This window comes from Poromitra crassiceps, assembly GCF_964638095.1.
Source record: "Poromitra crassiceps genome assembly, chromosome: 13".
Taxonomy (NCBI): domain Eukaryota; kingdom Metazoa; phylum Chordata; class Actinopteri; order Beryciformes; family Melamphaidae; genus Poromitra; species Poromitra crassiceps.
The window spans coordinates 29,931,966-29,951,965 of NC_139644.1; the positions used below are offsets into that span (position 1 = coordinate 29,931,966).

The 20,000-nt window shown below is 44.3% G+C and overlaps 1 protein-coding gene across 1 annotated transcript in view; it reads left to right on the top strand.

Moving 5' to 3' along the window:
* The window catches only part of cacna1aa (calcium channel, voltage-dependent, P/Q type, alpha 1A subunit, a), a gene marked incomplete at both ends in the record, with an annotated part of 192,414 nt that overhangs the window by 60,294 nt on the left and 112,120 nt on the right, over window positions 1-20,000 (top strand). Inside the window, 8 exons of the mRNA XM_083648784.1 lie at window positions 7,362-7,453; window positions 8,247-8,399; window positions 9,076-9,263; window positions 12,308-12,411; window positions 14,611-14,726; window positions 16,239-16,283; window positions 17,512-17,595; window positions 19,238-19,444. Of these exons, the coding sequence (XP_083504910.1) occupies window positions 7,362-7,453; window positions 8,247-8,399; window positions 9,076-9,263; window positions 12,308-12,411; window positions 14,611-14,726; window positions 16,239-16,283; window positions 17,512-17,595; window positions 19,238-19,444 (989 nt within the window). The remainder of the gene's footprint in view (window positions 1-7,361; window positions 7,454-8,246; window positions 8,400-9,075; window positions 9,264-12,307; window positions 12,412-14,610; window positions 14,727-16,238; window positions 16,284-17,511; window positions 17,596-19,237; window positions 19,445-20,000) is intronic.

Sequence of the window (20,000 nt, forward strand, 5' to 3'; positions counted from 1 at the left end):
ATACAACAGTTGTACAGTATACACAATTCATCAAGTAAATGTCACACTTTAAAGCAATTTGAGACAACAGATGCTTTCTGTCTGGTATTGTCTCTGCCAACCAGACAGTTCCCTCAGGATTGCATTACCAGGTAACCAGGAGTTGCCAAGCAACCACAGGTAAACTTGCTGCCTGCAGTTTCCCAACTGCAAGCAAGCTAAGCTAACATTACTGTAGCTACTTTGAGTTGAGCACAGACGATTTCAGCTTACCGTTCATAATTAAGGTCAGATCCATAGCGTTGTCTTTAGGTGCGACCATGCGAACACTGTTTGTACATGACTTAATCAATGTTAATGTACATTTAGAACAGCTGTGATATGGAGTGATATACACACAGTGACACACACAAGGACTAAGGAATGATAAAATAATCTATATTGACATAAAAAATAAATGCACTACGAAAAGCCAAATCAAATTATTATAAGTCTCTTTTTCTCAATGCAGATTGGAACCCTAAAGCAATATGGTCAGTTCTGAATTCTGTTGTAAGTGGAAATCAGAGAAATAGTAAACATCAAGTGCACATGTAGGTCCTAATGACAGATTCTCTGCTCGTGCCTTCAATTTATTTTTCATAAACTCAGTTCAAAATCTTGCAATCAATTTGAATCCTCCACCGAAAACAAATTTTGAGAAATAACTTGAAACACAATTACCGTAAATTCCGGACTATAAGCCGCGTCTTTTTTCCCGTTTTTTGGCCTTTTTTGGCCCCTGCGGCTTATATAACGGTGCGGCTTATCTATGGATTTTTTCAGAAAAAAAAACAAAAAAAAACGGAATTCTCTCTTCTTTAGCACTCTTTCTAACTATAAATCCACTTCTGTTTTAATTTCCTCTCTTGCCCTCTTTTCACCACACTGTATGACACTGTATGACACTGTGTGCACTGTAAAAAAGAAACACAGGTGGTGTTGTGTTATGTTGTTTTGTTGAAATGTTAATAAATGGGAGCTTCCTCAAACAGCCATCTCTTTCCCGACAATCCCCTCTGTGCATGAACCCTTACATATGGTAATTAAACATTAAAACACAATAAAAAAAAATATATATATATACCATTAAAACACCCGCGGCTTATAGTCCGGTGCGGCTTATATATGTAAAAAACTGTCAACTTTGCAGGTGCGGCTTATACACCGGTGCGGCTTATAGTCCGGAATTTACGGTATATCCTTTTAATGTGACTCAGGAATACCTGCTAGATGTGATCAAGTCTCAAACATAAAACAAATCAAACAAATGCAGCTGATACTTATGGTTTAAACTTAAGATTTGTCCTCTGTCATATATGGATACATTTCTCCCAGTTTTACATAATTCTCTCCAAAATTAGGGCAAACCAACTTTTAGACCATTTGGAAAACAATAATCTTCTCAGCGATGATCAGTTTGGTTTTTGTTCAGCGATCCACTATGACTGCAGAACATCAGAAAGGCTCTAAATAATGGTCACATAACTGGTGCTATTTGTATTGATTTTAGAAAAGCATTTGACACGGTCAATCATCAGCTTCTGTTAAATACATTACAGTCTTTCAATATTGTTGAGAGAGAGAGAGAGAGAGAGAGAGAGAGAGAGAGGAAGTCAACATCATATCAACCTCTCAGTCCTTTATTTATTCATAGTATGCATACTACTACTAATAATATCTAAGGTATGTACTTGAAACATAAAATACACCGATGATAGTGTGTATCACGATATTTGGGTGGGACTATATCACGATACTACAATTTTGGATATCGCCCAATCCTAGTAAGTACTTATTTTCATGTAGAAGATTTGACTGGTTTAATGATTACTTCTTGCACACAAACATACACTCACACATACACACCAAGTGGCAACCCCCATCTTGAAAAGATTATGCGGAAGTGCCACAAACTGCAGTTCTTTGAACGGCTACTTGAGGCTGGCTACAAAAGGGACTCATTCCCCATAGAGCCCCATGTTAAAATGACTTGACAGCCAAAAATAAACATGTTTACAGCCTCGTGGGCTGTTTCACCAGGTAATATTTGAGTTAAATCGGGGGAGACACGTGAATGAAGTAAAGATAATTGTTTATTATAACAGATGATATAGTGAATATTAAAGTCCCTGGAAACCAAAATCCACAAAAACCTTCTAACTATTAAATTTAGGGTCTTATGTGAGTAATTGTGTGCCTCAGAAAGTGGTTTACATTACTTTCAACCCTAACCCCAAAAAGCTACGCTTTTCTACAAGGTCTGGATTTCCATTTCCTCATTGAAGAGAGCGATGTGCGCGCGGTGCTAAAATGCATGATCTTATCACGTCATAAGATTTAATCGAATCACACACACGCAGGCGCGCACACACACACTGACACACACACAGTAGCGCTGTGCACTCGCAGCGGCAGAGATGTCTTCCTCTCGCCGAGCAACGCGCGAACACACACACACACACACACTCCATCTCTCTTTCCTTCTCTCTCTCTCTCCGACGGAGAGGGAAACAGAGACTCTCCGTTTCCCTCTCTCTCTCTCTCTCTGAGACCTGCTGCAGACGGGACACGCCCACACAGTCCGCGGGAGAAAATACACTCTAAAATCTAATTGATTCTCATGACTTTTGCCATGACTGTCAAACCTAAATTTATATACTTTGCGACCTTCATCATCGTTAAAATTTGGCTGGTGGCTTATTAACATAGGTTCCTGTGATGTGATGAACTCAAAATGCTAAATAATAAAAAAAAAAAATCTGGTTTCCAGGGACTTTAAGTCTTGTCAGGAAAGTCTTTGGTGCTTATTCATAGCTTTCAAGGGGCGTTACGTGCTGCCGGGAACGCCTACCTGACGGTCAAAAAAAAAACTTGTTCATTCCGCTGCCAGCCGAGTCGACTAGTCGACAGATATGATGGTTTATAGTGGGGCTTTTCATGCCTCTTCTTACATTCACTTCATTTGAACTGCCCCCAATGCAAAATTCGAACGCTGTGATGTGACTGTGAGTGATGTCCATTCCTTCTTTATAGGTTCCTTGACTGAATCTTGGCTAAAGCTCCATTTAGTGTATTTAATAATAATAATAAATTGTATTTGTATTGCACTTTTCATTTTGGACAAAATCCCAAAGTGCTACAGAGTAAAACAAAATTAAAATTATTAAAAGAATAAAAATGAAAGGAGAATAAAAAGAAATAAAAGGATTAAAAGAACATTAAAAAGAACATAAAAAAATCACATAAAAAGCCTAAAAACTAAGGAAAGCACAAAACTACGAGAAGGCTTTATTAAAAAGGAAAGTTTTCAGTCCCTTTTTAAAAGCATCCACCGTCTGTGGAGCTCTTAGGTGGTCGGGAAGAGTGTTCCACAGACGGGGAGCGGCGGAGCAGAAGGCCCGATCTCCCATGGTGCGGAGCTTGGTTCTGGGGGGATGGAGGAGGTGGTTGTTATTTGAGCGGAGGTTGCGGGAGGAGGATTGTGTTATGAGGAGTTCCTTGAGGTATGGGGGGGCATGTCCGTGGATGCATTGATGTGTCAGCAGGGCGATTTTGAAATCGATTCTGGAGGAAACAGGGAGCCAGTGAAGAGAGTGAAGGATGGGGGTTATGTGGTCGTACTTTCGCACTCTCATCAGGATCCTAGCAGCAGAGTTCTGAATGTGTTGGAGCTTCTGGAGGCTCTTGCTGGGGATCCCGATGAGGAGCGCGTTGCAGTAGTCCAGCCTTGAGGAGACAAAGGCGTGGACGAGTTTCTCAGCGTCTGGCAGGCTGAGTGTGGGACGGAGTTTTGAGATGTTCTTGAGGTGGTAGAATGAGGTTTTGCACAGGTGTTTGATGTGGGCGTCAAACGTCAGGTGAGGGTCGAACCTAACGCCCAGGTTGATGACCGATGAAGAGAGAGGAATGTTTTGGCCAGAGAAGGTGATGTGGGTTATGGGGGATGACTGGACCTGGTGGGGAGTGCCAACTAGAATGGTTTCAGTTTTGGAGCCGTTTAACTGCAGGAAGTTATCTTTCATCCACGCCCTTATCTCCTCAAGGCAGGTGGTGAGAGATGATGAAGATGCAGAGGGGTTTGGGACAGTTTTCAGGTAGAGCTGCGTGTCATCAGCGTAGCAGTGGAATGAAATTCCATGCCGGCTGATGACACTACCGAGGGAGAGCATATAGATAGATAGATAGATAGATAGATAGATATTTTTATTCAAGTGTCATGCACACAGGGTGCCCAGCCCGCATGGGCTTATAAGACACTAAAGACAACAATCTTGCATGGTGTGTAAACAATTTAACACAAACATACAGTATGTATGCATATATATACACACACACACAGTGTGTATGCATATATAAACATATACATACTGGATACATATACACAAACGTACACATTATAGAATTCAAATCAAATATACAGCATATTTCTCTTTTCCCAGGCTTTAGAAATGAAATTGGCTGCATGGAATGCTGCATATAAAGGATGAATAGGATGGGTCTGAGAACTGACCCCTGGGGGACTCCACAGATGACAGAGTACGTCCGGGACTTTGCGTCTCCCAGGGAGACATACTCGGTTCTCCCAGACAGGTAGGACTGGAACCAGTGTAGGGCAGAGTCAGAGAGACCGATGCAGTGGAGGCGGTTGAGGAGAATGTTATGGTCAACGGTGTCAAACGCTGCAGTCAGATCCAAGAGGACCAGAAGGGATGGAGAGCCAGCGTCAGCCGCCATCAGCAGGTCATTTGTGACCCTGACCAGAGCTGTTTCAGTGCTGTGGGCGGTGCGGAAACCAGATTGGAACTTTTCGTATAGCTCGTTGGAATTTAGGTGGCCCTGGAGCTGAGCAGCAACCACTTTTTCCAGCACCTTCGAGAGAAACGGAAGATTTGAGATCGGCCTGTAATTGGCAAGCACTTCTGGGTCAAGGGTGGGTTTTTTGAGGAGGGGTCTGATGAGAGCAGTTTTCAGAGCAGATGGAAGATGGCCGGCTTGGAGGGAGTGGTTAATGACATGGGTGATCAGGGGGGATAGAGTATGGATGTTTGATTTCACCAGGGCAGTGGGAAAAGGGTCCAGGGTGCAGGTGGAGGCTTTCATCTTACGAATGATGCCCTCAACCTCTCTCGGTGTAACTTCAGCGAAGTGGCAGAGACGCTGGGAAATCACAGGCTGAGGGTCAGCATTTGGGAGCTGTAGAGATGAGATGTTGGAGAGAAGGGAACGGATGTTGTTTACTTTTGCCCGGAAAAAGTCAATCAAACCATTGCACTGTTCATCTGTGGGTTCGGCTTGTGATGGGGTTTGTGGCTTAAGGAGATGGTTTATAGTGGCGAAAAGCTGTTTGGAGTTTCCAGGATTTTTTTGTTTATGATGCTGGAGTAGTGTACTGACCATGCGTCTCTGAGGGACTTTGAGTAGGCCTATTTGCATATCCCTCGCAGTGAGACACACAGCCGTCTAAATATTTGCATTCCTTTGGAGGAGTCAGAGCAGGGTTGAGTGTGTTGCTCGAGGGCACTTGTTCTGCTTTGATGCTGGAAGTAATAGCATCTGAAATACAGCCTTGTGTCAGTGCTCCTCTCAGTTACAGGCCGGCCTCTGATCAGACATCTGATATCACACAATGTCATCACAAGGACCCGAGCCTGTACTACTGTAGCAGGCCAGCGCCTACCGCTGGGGGGCTTCCATAGGTACCACGGCGCTGCTTTCACTGACACAACTCAAATCGGGAAAGTATAGCATTACCTATCGTCAGGTTTACTTCATGCTGATTTTCTAGGTTTCCAGGCAAAGCAGGCTAACCTCAGACCTGTGATTAAGGCTCTGCTGTGTCACTGGGCCTCTTAGCGCAATGGAGGAGAGTGGAAGTGTGTCAGAGAGACCGGAAGAGATAGAGAGAGAGAGAGAGAGAGAGGGAGATAGAGAGAGAGAGAGAGAGAGAGAGAGAGGTAGAGAAGGATGATTCACAGTGTGCGTCAGACAGAGGGACTGACTGGAAGTCAGGCAGCGCAAGCCAGGGAACATCTTAACCTTCTCAAGCAGACATGCGCGCACGCACGCACGCACACACACACACACACACACACACACACACACACACACACACACACACACACACACACACACAGACACTACAGTATACAAATCTTTTTCTACATTTTCTACACATGGAAATTAAGTATGACACACACACACACACACACACACACACACATGGTTGACATACACTCAGTTCTCGCAGGCTGGCCATGGCTCAAAGACAAAAGGTTTATAAATAGGAAGAATAAAAATGGGCAAGAAATATGCCAGTCAGCATATCTCTTTCTCACCATCTGCCATCTCTCCCTCTCTCTCTCTCTCTCTCTCTCCCTCTCTCTCTCTCTCTCTCTCTCTCCCTCCCCCTCCCTCCCTGTGTCCCTCTTTCCCTCCCTCCCTCTCTCTCTCCCTCCCTCCATCTCTCCCTGCCTGTGTCCCTCTCTCTCCCTCCCTACCTCTCTCCCTCCCTGTCTCCCTCTATCCCTCCCCCTCTCCCTCCCTCTCTCCCTCTTTGTATCCCTCTCTCTCTCCCTCCCTCCCTCTCTCCCTCCTTGCCTCCCTCTCTCCCTCCCTCCCTCTCTCTCCCTCCCTCCCTCTCTCCCTCTCTCCCCTCTCTTTCTCTTGCTGTCTCCTCTCCCTCTCCCCATGCTGCATTGTTAGCGTTGTTTCTGTCTCGTCCATATATAAAAAGACTCCCCCTCCCCTCCCCCTTCCCTGCCTCTTACCGATACACTTTTCTCTCCCACTTCACTTGTCAGCTCTATCGATCGCCTCGGCTCTTACAGGATTTACATACAGCTCACCCAGCCGCGTGTAATGACCTGGCATGAGTTTGTTTTAGAGAGAGCGAGAGAGAGAAAGGGTGTGTGTGTGTGTGTTAGAGAAAGAGAGAGAGAGTGTGAGAGAGAAAGAGAGAGAGATCGGGCGTGTGCGTGTCTGTGCGTGCATGTGTGTGTGTGTGTGGCTGTGGGTGTGTGTGTGTGAGAGGGAGAGTGACTGACTGACGGTTTCGGTCACTGAAGCTCTCTGTAGCTTGACTATTGATTGTCTAAGCTGGCTGGTCGTTCCCTCTGCCCTCTTGTCTACAGAGGCCAGTGAAGGTGGATTGTTGTCATGATTGCTGTCTTCTCACATTTTTCTAAAGGACTGATTTCACCTCTTTCTTTCTTTCTTTCTTTCTTTCTTTCTTTCTTTCTTTCTTTCTTTCTTTCTTTCTTTCTTTCTTTCTTTCCTCATTTATTTCGACATTTCTCTCTCTCACCCTCTCTCTCTCTCTCTCTCTTCCTCACTCACTTCAGGATCCTGTCCACGGTGGGCTCAGAGTTTGACTTGCGGACCCTCAGAGCAGTACGAGTATTGAGGCCCCTCAAACTGGTGTCTGGTATTCCCAGTAAGTTACAGCAAGACTCTAATATGCTGTCTGGTTACCACTGTCACCTCACAGCAAGAAGGTTGTGCGTTTGAATCTCCACCCCGGTCCCTTCTTTGTGGAGATGGCATGTTTCCTCCGGGTGCTCCGGTTTACTCTTACAGTTCAAAGATATACTGTGTTTGTGTAGTAATGTATATAATCTAATAAAATGTTAATAAATAAAAGTGTATTATGTATATGAAGTATGTAACCTATGTTGTTTGTAGATGATGTAGTATATGATTGTGATGATGCTATGTAAAGCCGTCTGAGACGTGCTTGTGTGATAAGGGGCTATAAACATAACTGAACTGAATCTTAAGGGAAAATCCATAGTATTAGATATTTCATGTGAAAAGACGTTATTTTTTGTTTTTGTCATACCTGACAGTTTCGACTGCTTTGCTTCCTGCAGCCTTCTTCTGCAGGAAGCAAAGCAGTCGAAACTGTCAGGTATGACAAAAACAAAAAATAACGTCTTTTCACATGAAATATCTAATACTGTAAAACTAAGTCAGACGTCATGAACCTTTTTGGAAAATCCATAGTTAAAGGCCTAGAAGTTGTAGAATATGGTCATGCAGATTTAGAATAAGGCATTAATACGTGTTTTACAATGACTAATAAACAGCCAACATGCGTCTAATATGCATGCTAATAAAGCAACTAGTTAGTTAATGGTGAATATGTGTAAGTGTTACCAAGGGGGATAATAAACAATAGTCAATTCTAACAAGAAATAAATTCAAATGCTTTAAACGCTGTCCTCCAGGCCTGCAGGTGGTGCTCAAGTCCATCATGAAGGCCATGATTCCCCTGCTGCAGATCGGCCTGCTGCTCTTCTTCGCCATCCTCATGTTCGCCATCATCGGCCTGGAGTTCTACATGGGCAAATTCCACACCTCCTGCTTTGACAATCACACAGGTGTGTGTGTGTGTGTGTGTGTGTGGGTGTGTCTGTGTGTGTGTGTGTGTGTGTGTGTGTGTGTGTGTGTTTGCTGATAGCGTAGGCACTAGGCAGGTTTAATCTGTTCAGTGTTCGCCCTAATGAAGCCTGCAGCTGTTCCTTTTACCAGTTGAGGCAGATTTTAAATTATAGCAGTGGTGAAAATATGAACACAGACTAGTTCTACAAACAAACGTGTTCAATTGTCTGTAGTAGAGATAGAAATATATTCCATTCCCATTCATATTTTTTTCTGAATGGGAATGTATTTCATTCTTTTTGGTTTGGCAGACTTCACAGATTTTTCTTCCGGTTTTTCCAGGTCCAAGTTTCCAAGTTGAAAACTTATTGAACTTTTAATCTCAGATGTCTATAAGATTCAGAGGGCCTATTTTGTTGTACCATCACTATTTTATGTACACCTTTAAATCTTTTCAACAAGTTTTCTACAGCAAGCACTCGTCAAAATGTTAGGGCCAAAATCATATTTGGACTTCAGTTAGCAAAAAAAATCAAAAAAGTTAACAATGTCAACACTGCTTGCTAATTGAAACCAATGGATACATAAAGAAAAAACAATCCTCTTTAAAACAATCGCACATTTGCATACTGTATATCCACCTGTTTTTAACCACTCCCCTTCCTCCATCGTCAGGCGAGGTGCGGATGGAGGCTATATGTGGAGTCGAGGCTCCGTCGCGGCTGTGCCCGGAGGGCACCATGTGCAGGAAGTACTGGCTGGGGCCAAACTATGGCATCACCCAGTTTGACAACATCCTGTTCGCTGTTCTCACCGTCTTCCAGTGTATCACCATGGAGGGCTGGACTGACCTGCTCTATGTGGTATGTACTGCTGAGCAGATAGCACCACAGGGATGATGTATTTTTGTAGGCTTACCCAGAAGTCCCTGCACTTCCTGGTTCCTACGTCTAAAAGCCAATGGGATTTTTGTATGGGAATTTCGGTTAAATGCATGAAATAAGGTCGATGGTTAACAAAAGTTTATGAAGCAGTGAACTTTGTGTTCAGCAGGATAATCTTCACAACAAATGAGGACCACTTTTACAATTTTTGAAGCGCCGTCTGAACATCGCGTAAAAAAAAACATATTGACACACACATTTGTGAAGATTATCTTGCTGAACACAAAGTTTGCTGTTTCATAAACGTTTGTGAACCACAGACCTTTTTTCAAGCATTTAACCAAAATCCCCATACATTCATACCATTGACTTTTACACATAGGAACCGGAAGTGCTAACATCCAGGTCTTCCGGACTCATTCCTGCAGCACTCTATTGAGAACGCCTTTACACATGCACTACACAGTGGCCAGCTTATTAGGCACTTCAACCATCAAAAACCACTACAGACAGTTAGATATGTGGCCATGGTTGTTATACAAATCTGGCCTGACAGCTATCAAGCGCTTCGGTTATTGTTCAGTTGAAAGTAACAATGGACAAATGGGTAAGCTGCAGTCAGTGGAAGTCCTTGTCCAGGCACATAGGCTTGTTTATGACAGAGGTCAAGAATAGTAAGGATCACAGATACTCGTCTCTGCCTCGGGCAGCGGGCAGTCCGGCTGCGACCAAGAAGAGAGCGCTTGTAGGTTCTACGAGTTGAACGACATCTTGGGAGGGTGAATTTTTTGCGACATCCCACAGCCCGTCTCTCAGACACAGAGTGAGCAGACAGACATGATGCTGTTCCATACACAGCTCGTCTCTCAGACACAGAGTGAGCAGACATACATGATGCTGTTTCATAGCATGTATTAGTGAGGGCCAATATATGGAGATAAGGGTAAAAAGTGACAAAGCGTTCCAGTGACAAACTGGTGCAGTACAACAGTGATGTGCAGAAAGCACAACTCGCCACTTCTTGTCACGGATTGACTGCAGTGGCAGACAAACACATTGACCAATGAAATTAATTTTTTTTAAACATTTTTGGTAGCCATTTTACTGCCACAGGCTTCCCAGGTATCTGAAAACATTATGATGTGGTTGAAAATTTGCTCAACTTCAAGCTGGCTTTTTGACATTTCCCCCAATAGTCAAAGTACTATTTACTATCCAAACTGATGGAGTATATTAATGAGCCAAACATGTAAAAAAAAACATGTATTTCTAGCCAGAATTCAGAAGTTTTGAAATCGAAGCATCTCCAGTGATTTCCACCTCTGTACAGTGTTCATCTGTTCATTGAATGGGTACTAATGTTAGGTCTTTATACAGTGTCATCACTCATGCCCAAGACTTCCAATAATTCCCTGCTGTCAGTGGCAACAGTTGCTATGGAGACCAGAGATGAGGGTCGTTGAGTGTTACTGTAGTCGTTAAGTCTCTCTCTCTCTCTCTCTCTCTCTCTCTCTCTCTCTCTCTCTCTCTCTCTCTCTCTCTCTCTCTCTCTCTCTCTCTCTCTCAGTTCATCCTACACTTTCTATTGCTCTCCATTTCTATCTCAATTTAAACCGATTCCCTCTCTGCAGTATCTACAATGCCTCTTTACCCTCATATCATTCCACCTCTCTATCTCTCACTCTTTGTTTCTCTGTCTCTCCCCTTCTCTCTCTCTCTTTCTCCATGGTCCTGTCTTTGTTCTGTCTCTCGCTGTCCCTCTCTCTGTCTCGCTCCCTGTGTCCCTCCTTCTCAGTGCTGCTCTATATTTCAAAGGGCCTGTTCGGCCTAAGTTCTTCTTGCAGCTGCTGGGGAGGTGGCGCGATAAAAGTTTAATGGCAGAAAAAAGGGTCTGCGGTACATTGGGTACAGCAGCAAAGCCAGCTTACATGCGAAAAGATGGAAGGCTGCCGGGAGGAGGAGAGAGGGAGAGATATCGCCAAGGAGGTTGTAAGGAAGGAAGGAAGGGGAAGGAGAGATACGATGGAGAGAATCAACAGAGAGTCTGCACAGGAGGAGGATGGTAGAGACAGAGAGGGCGATGGAGACAAGCAATTGTTATGCATTATTTACTGTGCAGAGAGCAGCCGGACAGTTCGAGTGGCAGATATGCATTTACTTATTGAGATGAGTTGAAGCAAAAGCATGTCAGCCTGACTGTCGTTTGCATTCCAACGGCAAACACAGCAAAATTGACAGTGCTCTTGAGTGCATTGTCCTCCATTTTTCAACTGCTCTTTTACATTGTCAAGATAGGCAGCCATGCAAGCCTTTTTTTCCTTTGAGTTTCTTTTTCAACAGCTTCTGAAGCTAGATTAGCCATGTCTCATGTACATGGATGCAATTAATTATACAACAATCAGAATCAGAATCTCTTGTATTGGTGTCACGACCCTCCCTCTCTTGGCTCTTCTTGCAGGAGCCTGGTAGACGTGGTGATTATCCCCTCATCGTTACTTCCTTGAGCCGGGTTTTTACATTCACAAAGTCTATTAAATGCACTTGGTGTATTTGGTGCAGAGACAGACAGACAGACAGACAACAAAATAAGGCATATTTTAACAAGAATAATGAGCCTGCTTTAATCTCACATCAGACCAAAACAAATGTCAACAGCAAAAGTAGTTGATTGATGTAGCTGTTGATCTACAGTAACCTGCACTTTGATGAAGGTGCATATAGCCTGTATTGATTAATTTATTCTATACTGTACGTGTAACAGCAGCCCAAAGCATAGCTTATGAAATTGGTAATACAAGTATTAAAGAAAAGACACCTGAGTTGCATAAATCTGCATACATTTAAATGATCTCTGGTGGGAGCGTGTGGCAAATTCCAGAGATTTCCCAGTGCCTGCTTAAATAAACTATTGACCAAGTGATGTCTCTGTCAGCTTTGATGCTATTATACCACGTTCAAGAGAGAAGAGTGAAACATTCATGACCCTGTCTAATGTGTGTGTGCGTGCGCGTGTCTGTTTCCAGAGCAACGATGCCTCAGGGAGTGCATGGAATTGGATGTACTTCATCCCCCTCATCATCATCGGCTCCTTCTTCATGCTCAACCTGGTGCTCGGTGTATTGTCAGGGTAAGTGTGTGTGTGTGTGTGTGTGTATGTGTGAGAGTGAGTGAGTGAGTGTGTGTGTGTGTGTGTGTGTGTATGTGTGAGAGTGAGTGAGTGAGTGAGTGTGTGTGTGTGTGTGTGTGTGTGTGTGTGTGTATGTGTGAGAGTGAGTGAGTGTGTGTGTGTGTGTGTGTGCGTGTGTGTGCGTGCATGTGTGCGTGCATGTGTGTGTGAATGGTGAGATGGTATGCCAGATGGTGTCTTCATTAGGCATGGATGTCTGTGTTTATGTAAGTATGTTAGCGTGTGTGTGTGTGTGTGTGTGTGTGTGTGTGTGTGTGTGTGTGTGTGTGTGTGTGTGTGTGTCCATGTATATAATGTACAGTATGTGTGTGGGTGACAAAATATATGTGCAAGTGTGTGTGATAGTGTACAAGTTGTGACCTTATCCATAGTTCCTAATCTATCTCAAACACATTCATGATTAGGGGTGGGAATCTCTAGGCACCTCACGATTCAATTCGATTTCGATTCAGAGGGCTACGATTCGATTATAAAATGATTATCGATGCATCGATGCATCTTTTTTTCCCAATACATGCTTTCTTTTGTCTCACTGTGTGACTACTTTTAAAATAAAGTGCATTTTGAATTGCATTGTAATGATCCATAATTAAAATAAACAGATGAATTTACTTCCATTATCTTTTATTAACAAAGCAAATGGAATCGATGTGTCAACTGGAAGGTTACATTTGCCAACATATTTCCCAGCATTGCAAAGAACCAACAGGAGAAGAAACACAAGTGTCCCAGTTGTGCCTGTAGCAGCATCCTTGTAGTAAATTAACGTCACTTCAGCATATTCTGAATCACTTCTTCTACATGTTGTAACAGCTCTGCCAAAGTGCGCAACATCCCTGGTTCTCAACGACTGAGTACGGACGTATATCCATGACAATAAAAGTTGCAATGGATTTTGTGATTCGTTCCGCCCTTTCCGAGTTGGGTGGATGCTTTGATAGCATTGCTTGCTCGATTGTTGGCTGGTTGGGAGTAACTACAGCCGGTGTGTCTGATTTCATGTTCTGCCATGTTCACATGCATTTGTTTTGCTTTCAGCCGGTTCCGGTGCGCCACGCCGTAAACTGTCCGGGCGCTGCCTCCCGCTCGCAGTTTAGTTCCGACTTTTCGCTCCATCAACGTCATGTTACAACTAACTAAAAATTGATTATTGACATTTGTGAATCGATTCATAATCGTCCACGTCCGCATCTCGATGCATCTAAGAATCGATTATTTCCCCCACCCCTATTAATGATAGAATCAAAACGTGTGTTCATGCATATTTGTATATGTGTATGTGTAGTATGTATGTAGTATGTATGTGTGTGTGTCTTTGTGGACCTGTGCAGCTCAGCATGTACAGCATGGCACTAATATACAGTACGTGTTCACTTGGGCGTGCATTTCCACACCTCCCATTCATTGGGTATGAGCCGTGCAATGCATTGTGGATGGAGGCGGGGCATTTCGAAAGATGGAGCTGGCTGTTCCTCATTTGCATAAAGTTGAGCTCGAGTCTACTTTTTGCAAATGAGTTCTGCGCAGCGAGACTCGCTGCCTCCCGAAACTCGTATAAGATCTTTTAAACTAACGGTGGTAAATCCAAAACAAATGCAGATTCAGCAACTGCATGGCCTATTGTAGGCATCACATATTTTCAGAAACACATTTTGCTGAGGCATTTTCGTATTCACCTTATGTAGCCCCGCCCACTTGACCACTTTGTGTTACGACTATCTGTTCAAAACAGACTAGGTTTATGAGTCACAGGAAGTGTAAACACAATCAGAATTTCCGATTGTGTTTACACTTCCTGTTAGCCTCCCAAGCCAGACTGTCTCTTCTACATAAGGTGAATAGGAAGAGAACATTTGAAACGAGCCACCATGTTTTTCCCGACACTTCAGATGCTGCAGACCGCCCAGTCCGCCCAATCAGGGCCGCAGAAGGCCCTGATTGGACGAACAATGGCTTTCGTCCAATCAGGTGCAGCAAGGAACAAATGAAGCCCACCTATCAAACGTGCAATACTGGGAAATGGGGCGGTCTCTTGCATGAAATGAAGCCCACGTGGACACGTACCATAACACTGCCAGGGTTACACTTACTAAAAATGTATGCGGTTAACACTGGGCTGCGTGTGTGTTCTCCCCGCAGGGAGTTTGCCAAAGAGAGAGAGCGTGTGGAGAACAGGAGCGAGTTCCTGAAGCTCCGAAGACAGCAGCAGATTGAAAGGGAGCTCAATGGCTACCTGGAGTGGATCTGTAAAGCAGGTATGTATACTAGCTATTGTTAACCAGTTTCCAATGTCCATCATTCGAACAGGCTGTGTGTGTGCTCAGGGGGACTTGGGCAGTATTCGGCACTAACACTAACAGGGATTGAACCAGCAACCTTTCAACTACTGGGCAGCCCCCCTAACCAGCATGCAAGTTCATAGTATGGAGCTTTGTGATCATATTAATTGGATCCTCTCATGACTGATATTTCACTCTTGGCCCAGACTTTGAAAAACACCAGCAGCCTTATAAAGCAGTTATCCCGGCACTAGTCTCTCCCCAGACTCAAATATTACATTGAATCGCTGCGTTGAATCGCTCTGCATACTACATAAGTGAGTCTGTGTGCCACTTCACAGCAACTGCTGGTTTTTGAAGGCGGGTTGAAATTGAATGAGTGACAGGTCGTAGTAGCGATGAGAGATTAATTCTTAATCAGTGGTAAATTATGCAAAATATATTAAAAACATGTGTGAATCATATCCAAGGCTCTCTTATAGTGACAAATGCTGTAAAAGCCTTGATTTGCATGGCTATGGCAAGGATTAAAAACACTGTTTGATGCTTGGACAGAGGAGAGGCGTCCTCTGATGAGGAGAGTAAAGATGCAGACAGGATCAGAGGAATGGACGTGTGAATAGAAAGCATAGACCTTTCATCTGCTTGAAAAGAACATCTACATGAAAACAAGCCAGCTAAAAGGGAGACAGGGATGAGCAGCGAGGACAGATGCAGCCCAAAGACGTGGTTTCAGATTTGAATTAAAATCAGTGATGGCAATTGCTGATTAAAAACCATAGAAAGAAATTACACTTTCAATGATATTGTTTTATTGTTATTTTTAGCTGTTTAAAACACATCGGTCTCATGCGTCTTTAAAACAAGGTTCTGAATTCTGCAAAAAAAAAAATCTAATCCAGCCTCTGTGGGACTTATCTGCTCTGTCTCTCCCCTCATTAACCATGCGTTGTTATGAGGGACCGCTGATAACATGATCTGTTAGGGTAGATTCATCTTTGGTGCAGTTGATTGTTTTCTGGTCATTTTTCCATACTACACAGCTATGCTACAGACAACAAGGTATGGTCTTCCACATTCAGTTGGCGGGGTGGCGCTGTAAGCGGGCAAATGAAATGAATGTTACTTTGTGATGTCACAAAGTCTCGGAAGTCAAAATGGCTCATTTGGAGGCATTTCTTCCTCACATGGCTGGTGTGGATTTATCTGGGGACCTTATGTGTTTTGAGACTGCCATGATGTTTATATACTGTAGCACCCCTAAGTCCTTTATCATCAAAGAGGTAAATAAATCCTCTTTTACATGAAATGGGACCTTAAACTAAAGCATCGCTGCACATCCAGCAAATGTAGAATTCATAAGACTTGAGCCAGAATGAATCTAATTGTTTAGTGATCATGTGCAGTGCATTCAGGTGTAGCTGTTTTTCTTTCCTTTTCTTCTTATGACCACTTTTTAACAAATTTGTTCTCTTGTGTGTTTTGAAGAAGAAGTAATCTTGGCGGATGATGAAAATGATGGAGACTATGATGGTATGCATTTACCATTTTATTTGTAGTCTTTTGTATGTGCGTGTGTGTGTGTGCGTGTGTGTGTGTGTGTGTGTGTGCGTGTGTGTGTGTGTGTGTGCGTGTGTGTGTGTGCGTGCGTGTGTGCGTGTGTGTGTGTGTGTGTGTGTGTGCGTGTGTGCGTGCGTGCGTGCGTGCATGAGGTGATATGATGATGATACATGTATATAATGTCCTCTCCATGTAATTCCAATGAAAGAAACACATGAGAGGAATCAGTCTTTAAGTCACCTTTTGGATGACACACACGATAAAACACACATGATGCTTTCTGTCCTCTACAAAACACATCTCTCTGTGATCTTCTGCTACCAAACACATCTCTCTGTGATCTTCTGCTATGTTATGAACCATGCAGACCTCTCGGGTCGTCTGAGAAAACTGCAGATCAGCCCCCCGAAAACGGCAGGTCTGCTGCAACTCTCAGCTCTTTTAACTCAAGCAGGCTGACAACTTTTCTGTTTGCCGGCCGCTGCCTTTTATGAAATCAAATAATTATTCATTTCTTACACTGCACTATAACTTTTATTCTTGTCTTATTCTATTTGAGCCAATTTTTTTGTTTTCTACTCTCTTAGCTTTTTAATGACCTTTATTTTTATTATTTAGTGGGTTTTATTTTACACAATTATCCATCATTTTGGCATCAGGAACAGGATCCCAACATGAGTTGAGAGGAACTCCGGTGAGTAGTTTCTCCACTCTGATGGGATCCATAAGCCTATATTGAGAAGTGAAGGATTGCTTGAAGTTTGTAATTGTAATTGCTTATAGCTGATCTGTGTATTGTTCTAAAGGAACATTTGACACGTCCTATACGGGCTGTGGGGCCTGCCTACGTGGCGGGGTAAATCCACTGGAAATAATCTATGCTCCTTCTCAGAATCCTTCATGATCTCATCAAAATTGATTTCCTTTTGAAAGTAAGGATCGTGGGAGTTCACTCTCCCAAAAGTTAAATCGCTATACATATTTTTTGTCCGGTGAGGCCGACAAAAGGTATTTTAAGTTGTGATTATCTTTGACGAGGTAAGGCACACTTAATCGTATGCAATGCATTTTGCTTGGTCTTAATTTAGGCTACAGGCTATATTTTAACCTTGTCTCAATGCTTTTCATGTTTTAAGTGAAGCATGTTGAATTGCCTCGTTGTTGAAATGTGCTATCTAAATGAACTTGCCTTGCCTTACAGGCTCCCGTAGGAGAGCCACAAAGAACCATAAGAACAAAGCTGAGCTTCTCAACCCTGAGGAAGGGGAAGGAGACCTGGCAGTGGGTAAGACACACACGCACGAGCACACGCACACACACGCACGCACGTGCGCGTGCACACACACACACACACACACACACACACACACACACACACACACACACACACACACACACACACACACACACACACACACACACACACACACACACACACACACATTCAAAGGCAAACCACAGGTACACTCTATCTTATCTTGCATATCAGTGCATATCAGCATTACCTGACCCTCCTCCCCTCTCCTCCACTCCTCCTCTTCTCCCCTCTCCTCTCCTCCCCTCCCCTCTCCTCCACTCCTCCTCTTCTCCCCTGTTCTCTCCTCCCATTTCCTCCCCGCTCCTCTCCTCCTCTCTCCCCCCTCTTCTCCCCCCTCTGCCCCACTCCTCCCTTCTCCTCCCCTCTCATCTCTTCCCTTCTCCTCTCCTACCTTCTCCTCCCCTCTCCTCCCCTCCCTGCACCCCTCCTCCTCATCATACCTGTCTTCCCCTCTCCTCAGCCCTTCCGCTCATCTTTCATCTTGTCCTTTCCCCTCCTTGCTCCTCTGCCTTGTCACCATGCCTCTGCCCTCTCTACCTCCCCTCCCTCTCTCTTTCTGCCCCTCTTTCTCCGCCGTCCCCTGCAAAGTAATTCCTCTACTCATACATGTAGGATACAAAGCTCTCTTGATCTGTATGTTTATACTGTTGTGTAATTTGATGACCATGTACTCAAAACATGACTTGTGACTATGTAGCTGTTTGTCCAAAAAAAAGTTGCCTGTAATTTATACACCCCACCAATAGACAGCAGAGAGGTTAGGCAAAGCAGGTCCATCAGTTTGGACAACAGTGCCTTGGTGGTGGAAACCAGGAGCCTGAGAACTGGGAGCAGATGGCCTGCATGGCAAACAAAGCACATGTGCTGTTGCCCCCCAGACTGCTGCGCTGGAGGGAGGGAGGGAGGGAGGAGGGAGGGAGGGAGGGAGGGAGGGAGGGAGGGAGGGAGGACGTGGAAGGTGCCTTGGTCAGGATGTTATTACATGCTCCACTAACGCCGCAACTAGCAGGCCACATAAGAGAAACGGTGTCAAACAACAAGCACAAAAACACGGCACAACCCAAGAGCCTTTCTTTAGTCTTCAACAGATCCTTGGAGATGGTTGTGAATTAGCTGTTGCTGGGAAAAACTGCTTTCCCTCTAATGGCCTCTTGAGGCTGGCTCCAAAAGTGAGTCATTTCCCATTCACACCCATGTTAAAATGCCCGAATGTACAGCATAAACATGTTTACAGCCTGGTTAAAAAAAAAGGTTTTGGTCTCTATAGCTATATTTCACCTTTCATGACAACTGTAGTAGGGGGTGAATTTTTATATAACTCACCTGTTTAGAGTAAAATAGACGATAAAAAGACTAGGGGCCCTATCGTATGCCTGCGCAAAACAGCCTTTGCAACTGCCCGGGCTGCCATCGGCTATTTTGCAAACGGCGCTCCTGCCAATCTGAAGCTGTGCGTTCATGCGGCAAGATATCAATGAGGTTTGAGCAAGCGCAGGTTGGGCTGTGGGGCCAGCTTCAATCTTGGCGTACTGCTATCTTATGGAATATCCTCATCATCACTGTAGGTTTCACTTTAAAGCTGTACCACGCACCTTGTCTGTCCTTGCAGGGTCACCGTTTGCCCGTGCCAGCCTGAAGAGCGGCAAGCTCGAAGGCACAACGTTCAACCGGCGCGAGCGGCGGCTGCGCTTCTTCATCCGCCACATCGTGAAGACCCAGGCCTTCTACTGGACCGTGCTGTGTCTGGTGGGCCTCAACACCATGTGTGTGGCTGTAGTGCACTACGACCAGCCCGAACCCCTCTCTGATTTTCTATGTGAGTAGTGGTGGGAGGGGGATACAGGGGGGTGACTGGGTGGGCAACTCCATGAGGTGGGTTGAAAAGTCTGTCTCCAAGTGAGGCTCTCTTTCTCTCTTTTACACATACATACACACACACACACATACACACACACACACACACACACACACACATGTCCCTCTCACACAGCGTCTCTCTCTCCATCGCACATTTTTACATGCACACAGCCGGTATACAAAGTGGTTCCCAACTTTTTTGTCTTATGTACCCCTTGAGCTGTTTCGCCATGTCAATAATACCCCCTCGCTCATGCCTGTTATTTGTGCTGCAAAGAAAACACTGTGGCTGCGGTGGATCAGTGGACGTACAAGTTCATCCATACAGAATATATTTGTCACTGAAGTGCCGGTGTTTGGGCTCCCCTAAACAGGAATCAGCTAGTTGGTTTGCATGCAGACATGCGTGAACATGACTTCTTCAGAATAGTGTAACAGATGACACCTGCCGGGGGGCATGCAGGACATTTTAGCAATGGGCTTATGGAATGAGTGCTGATTTACAAAATCACCAC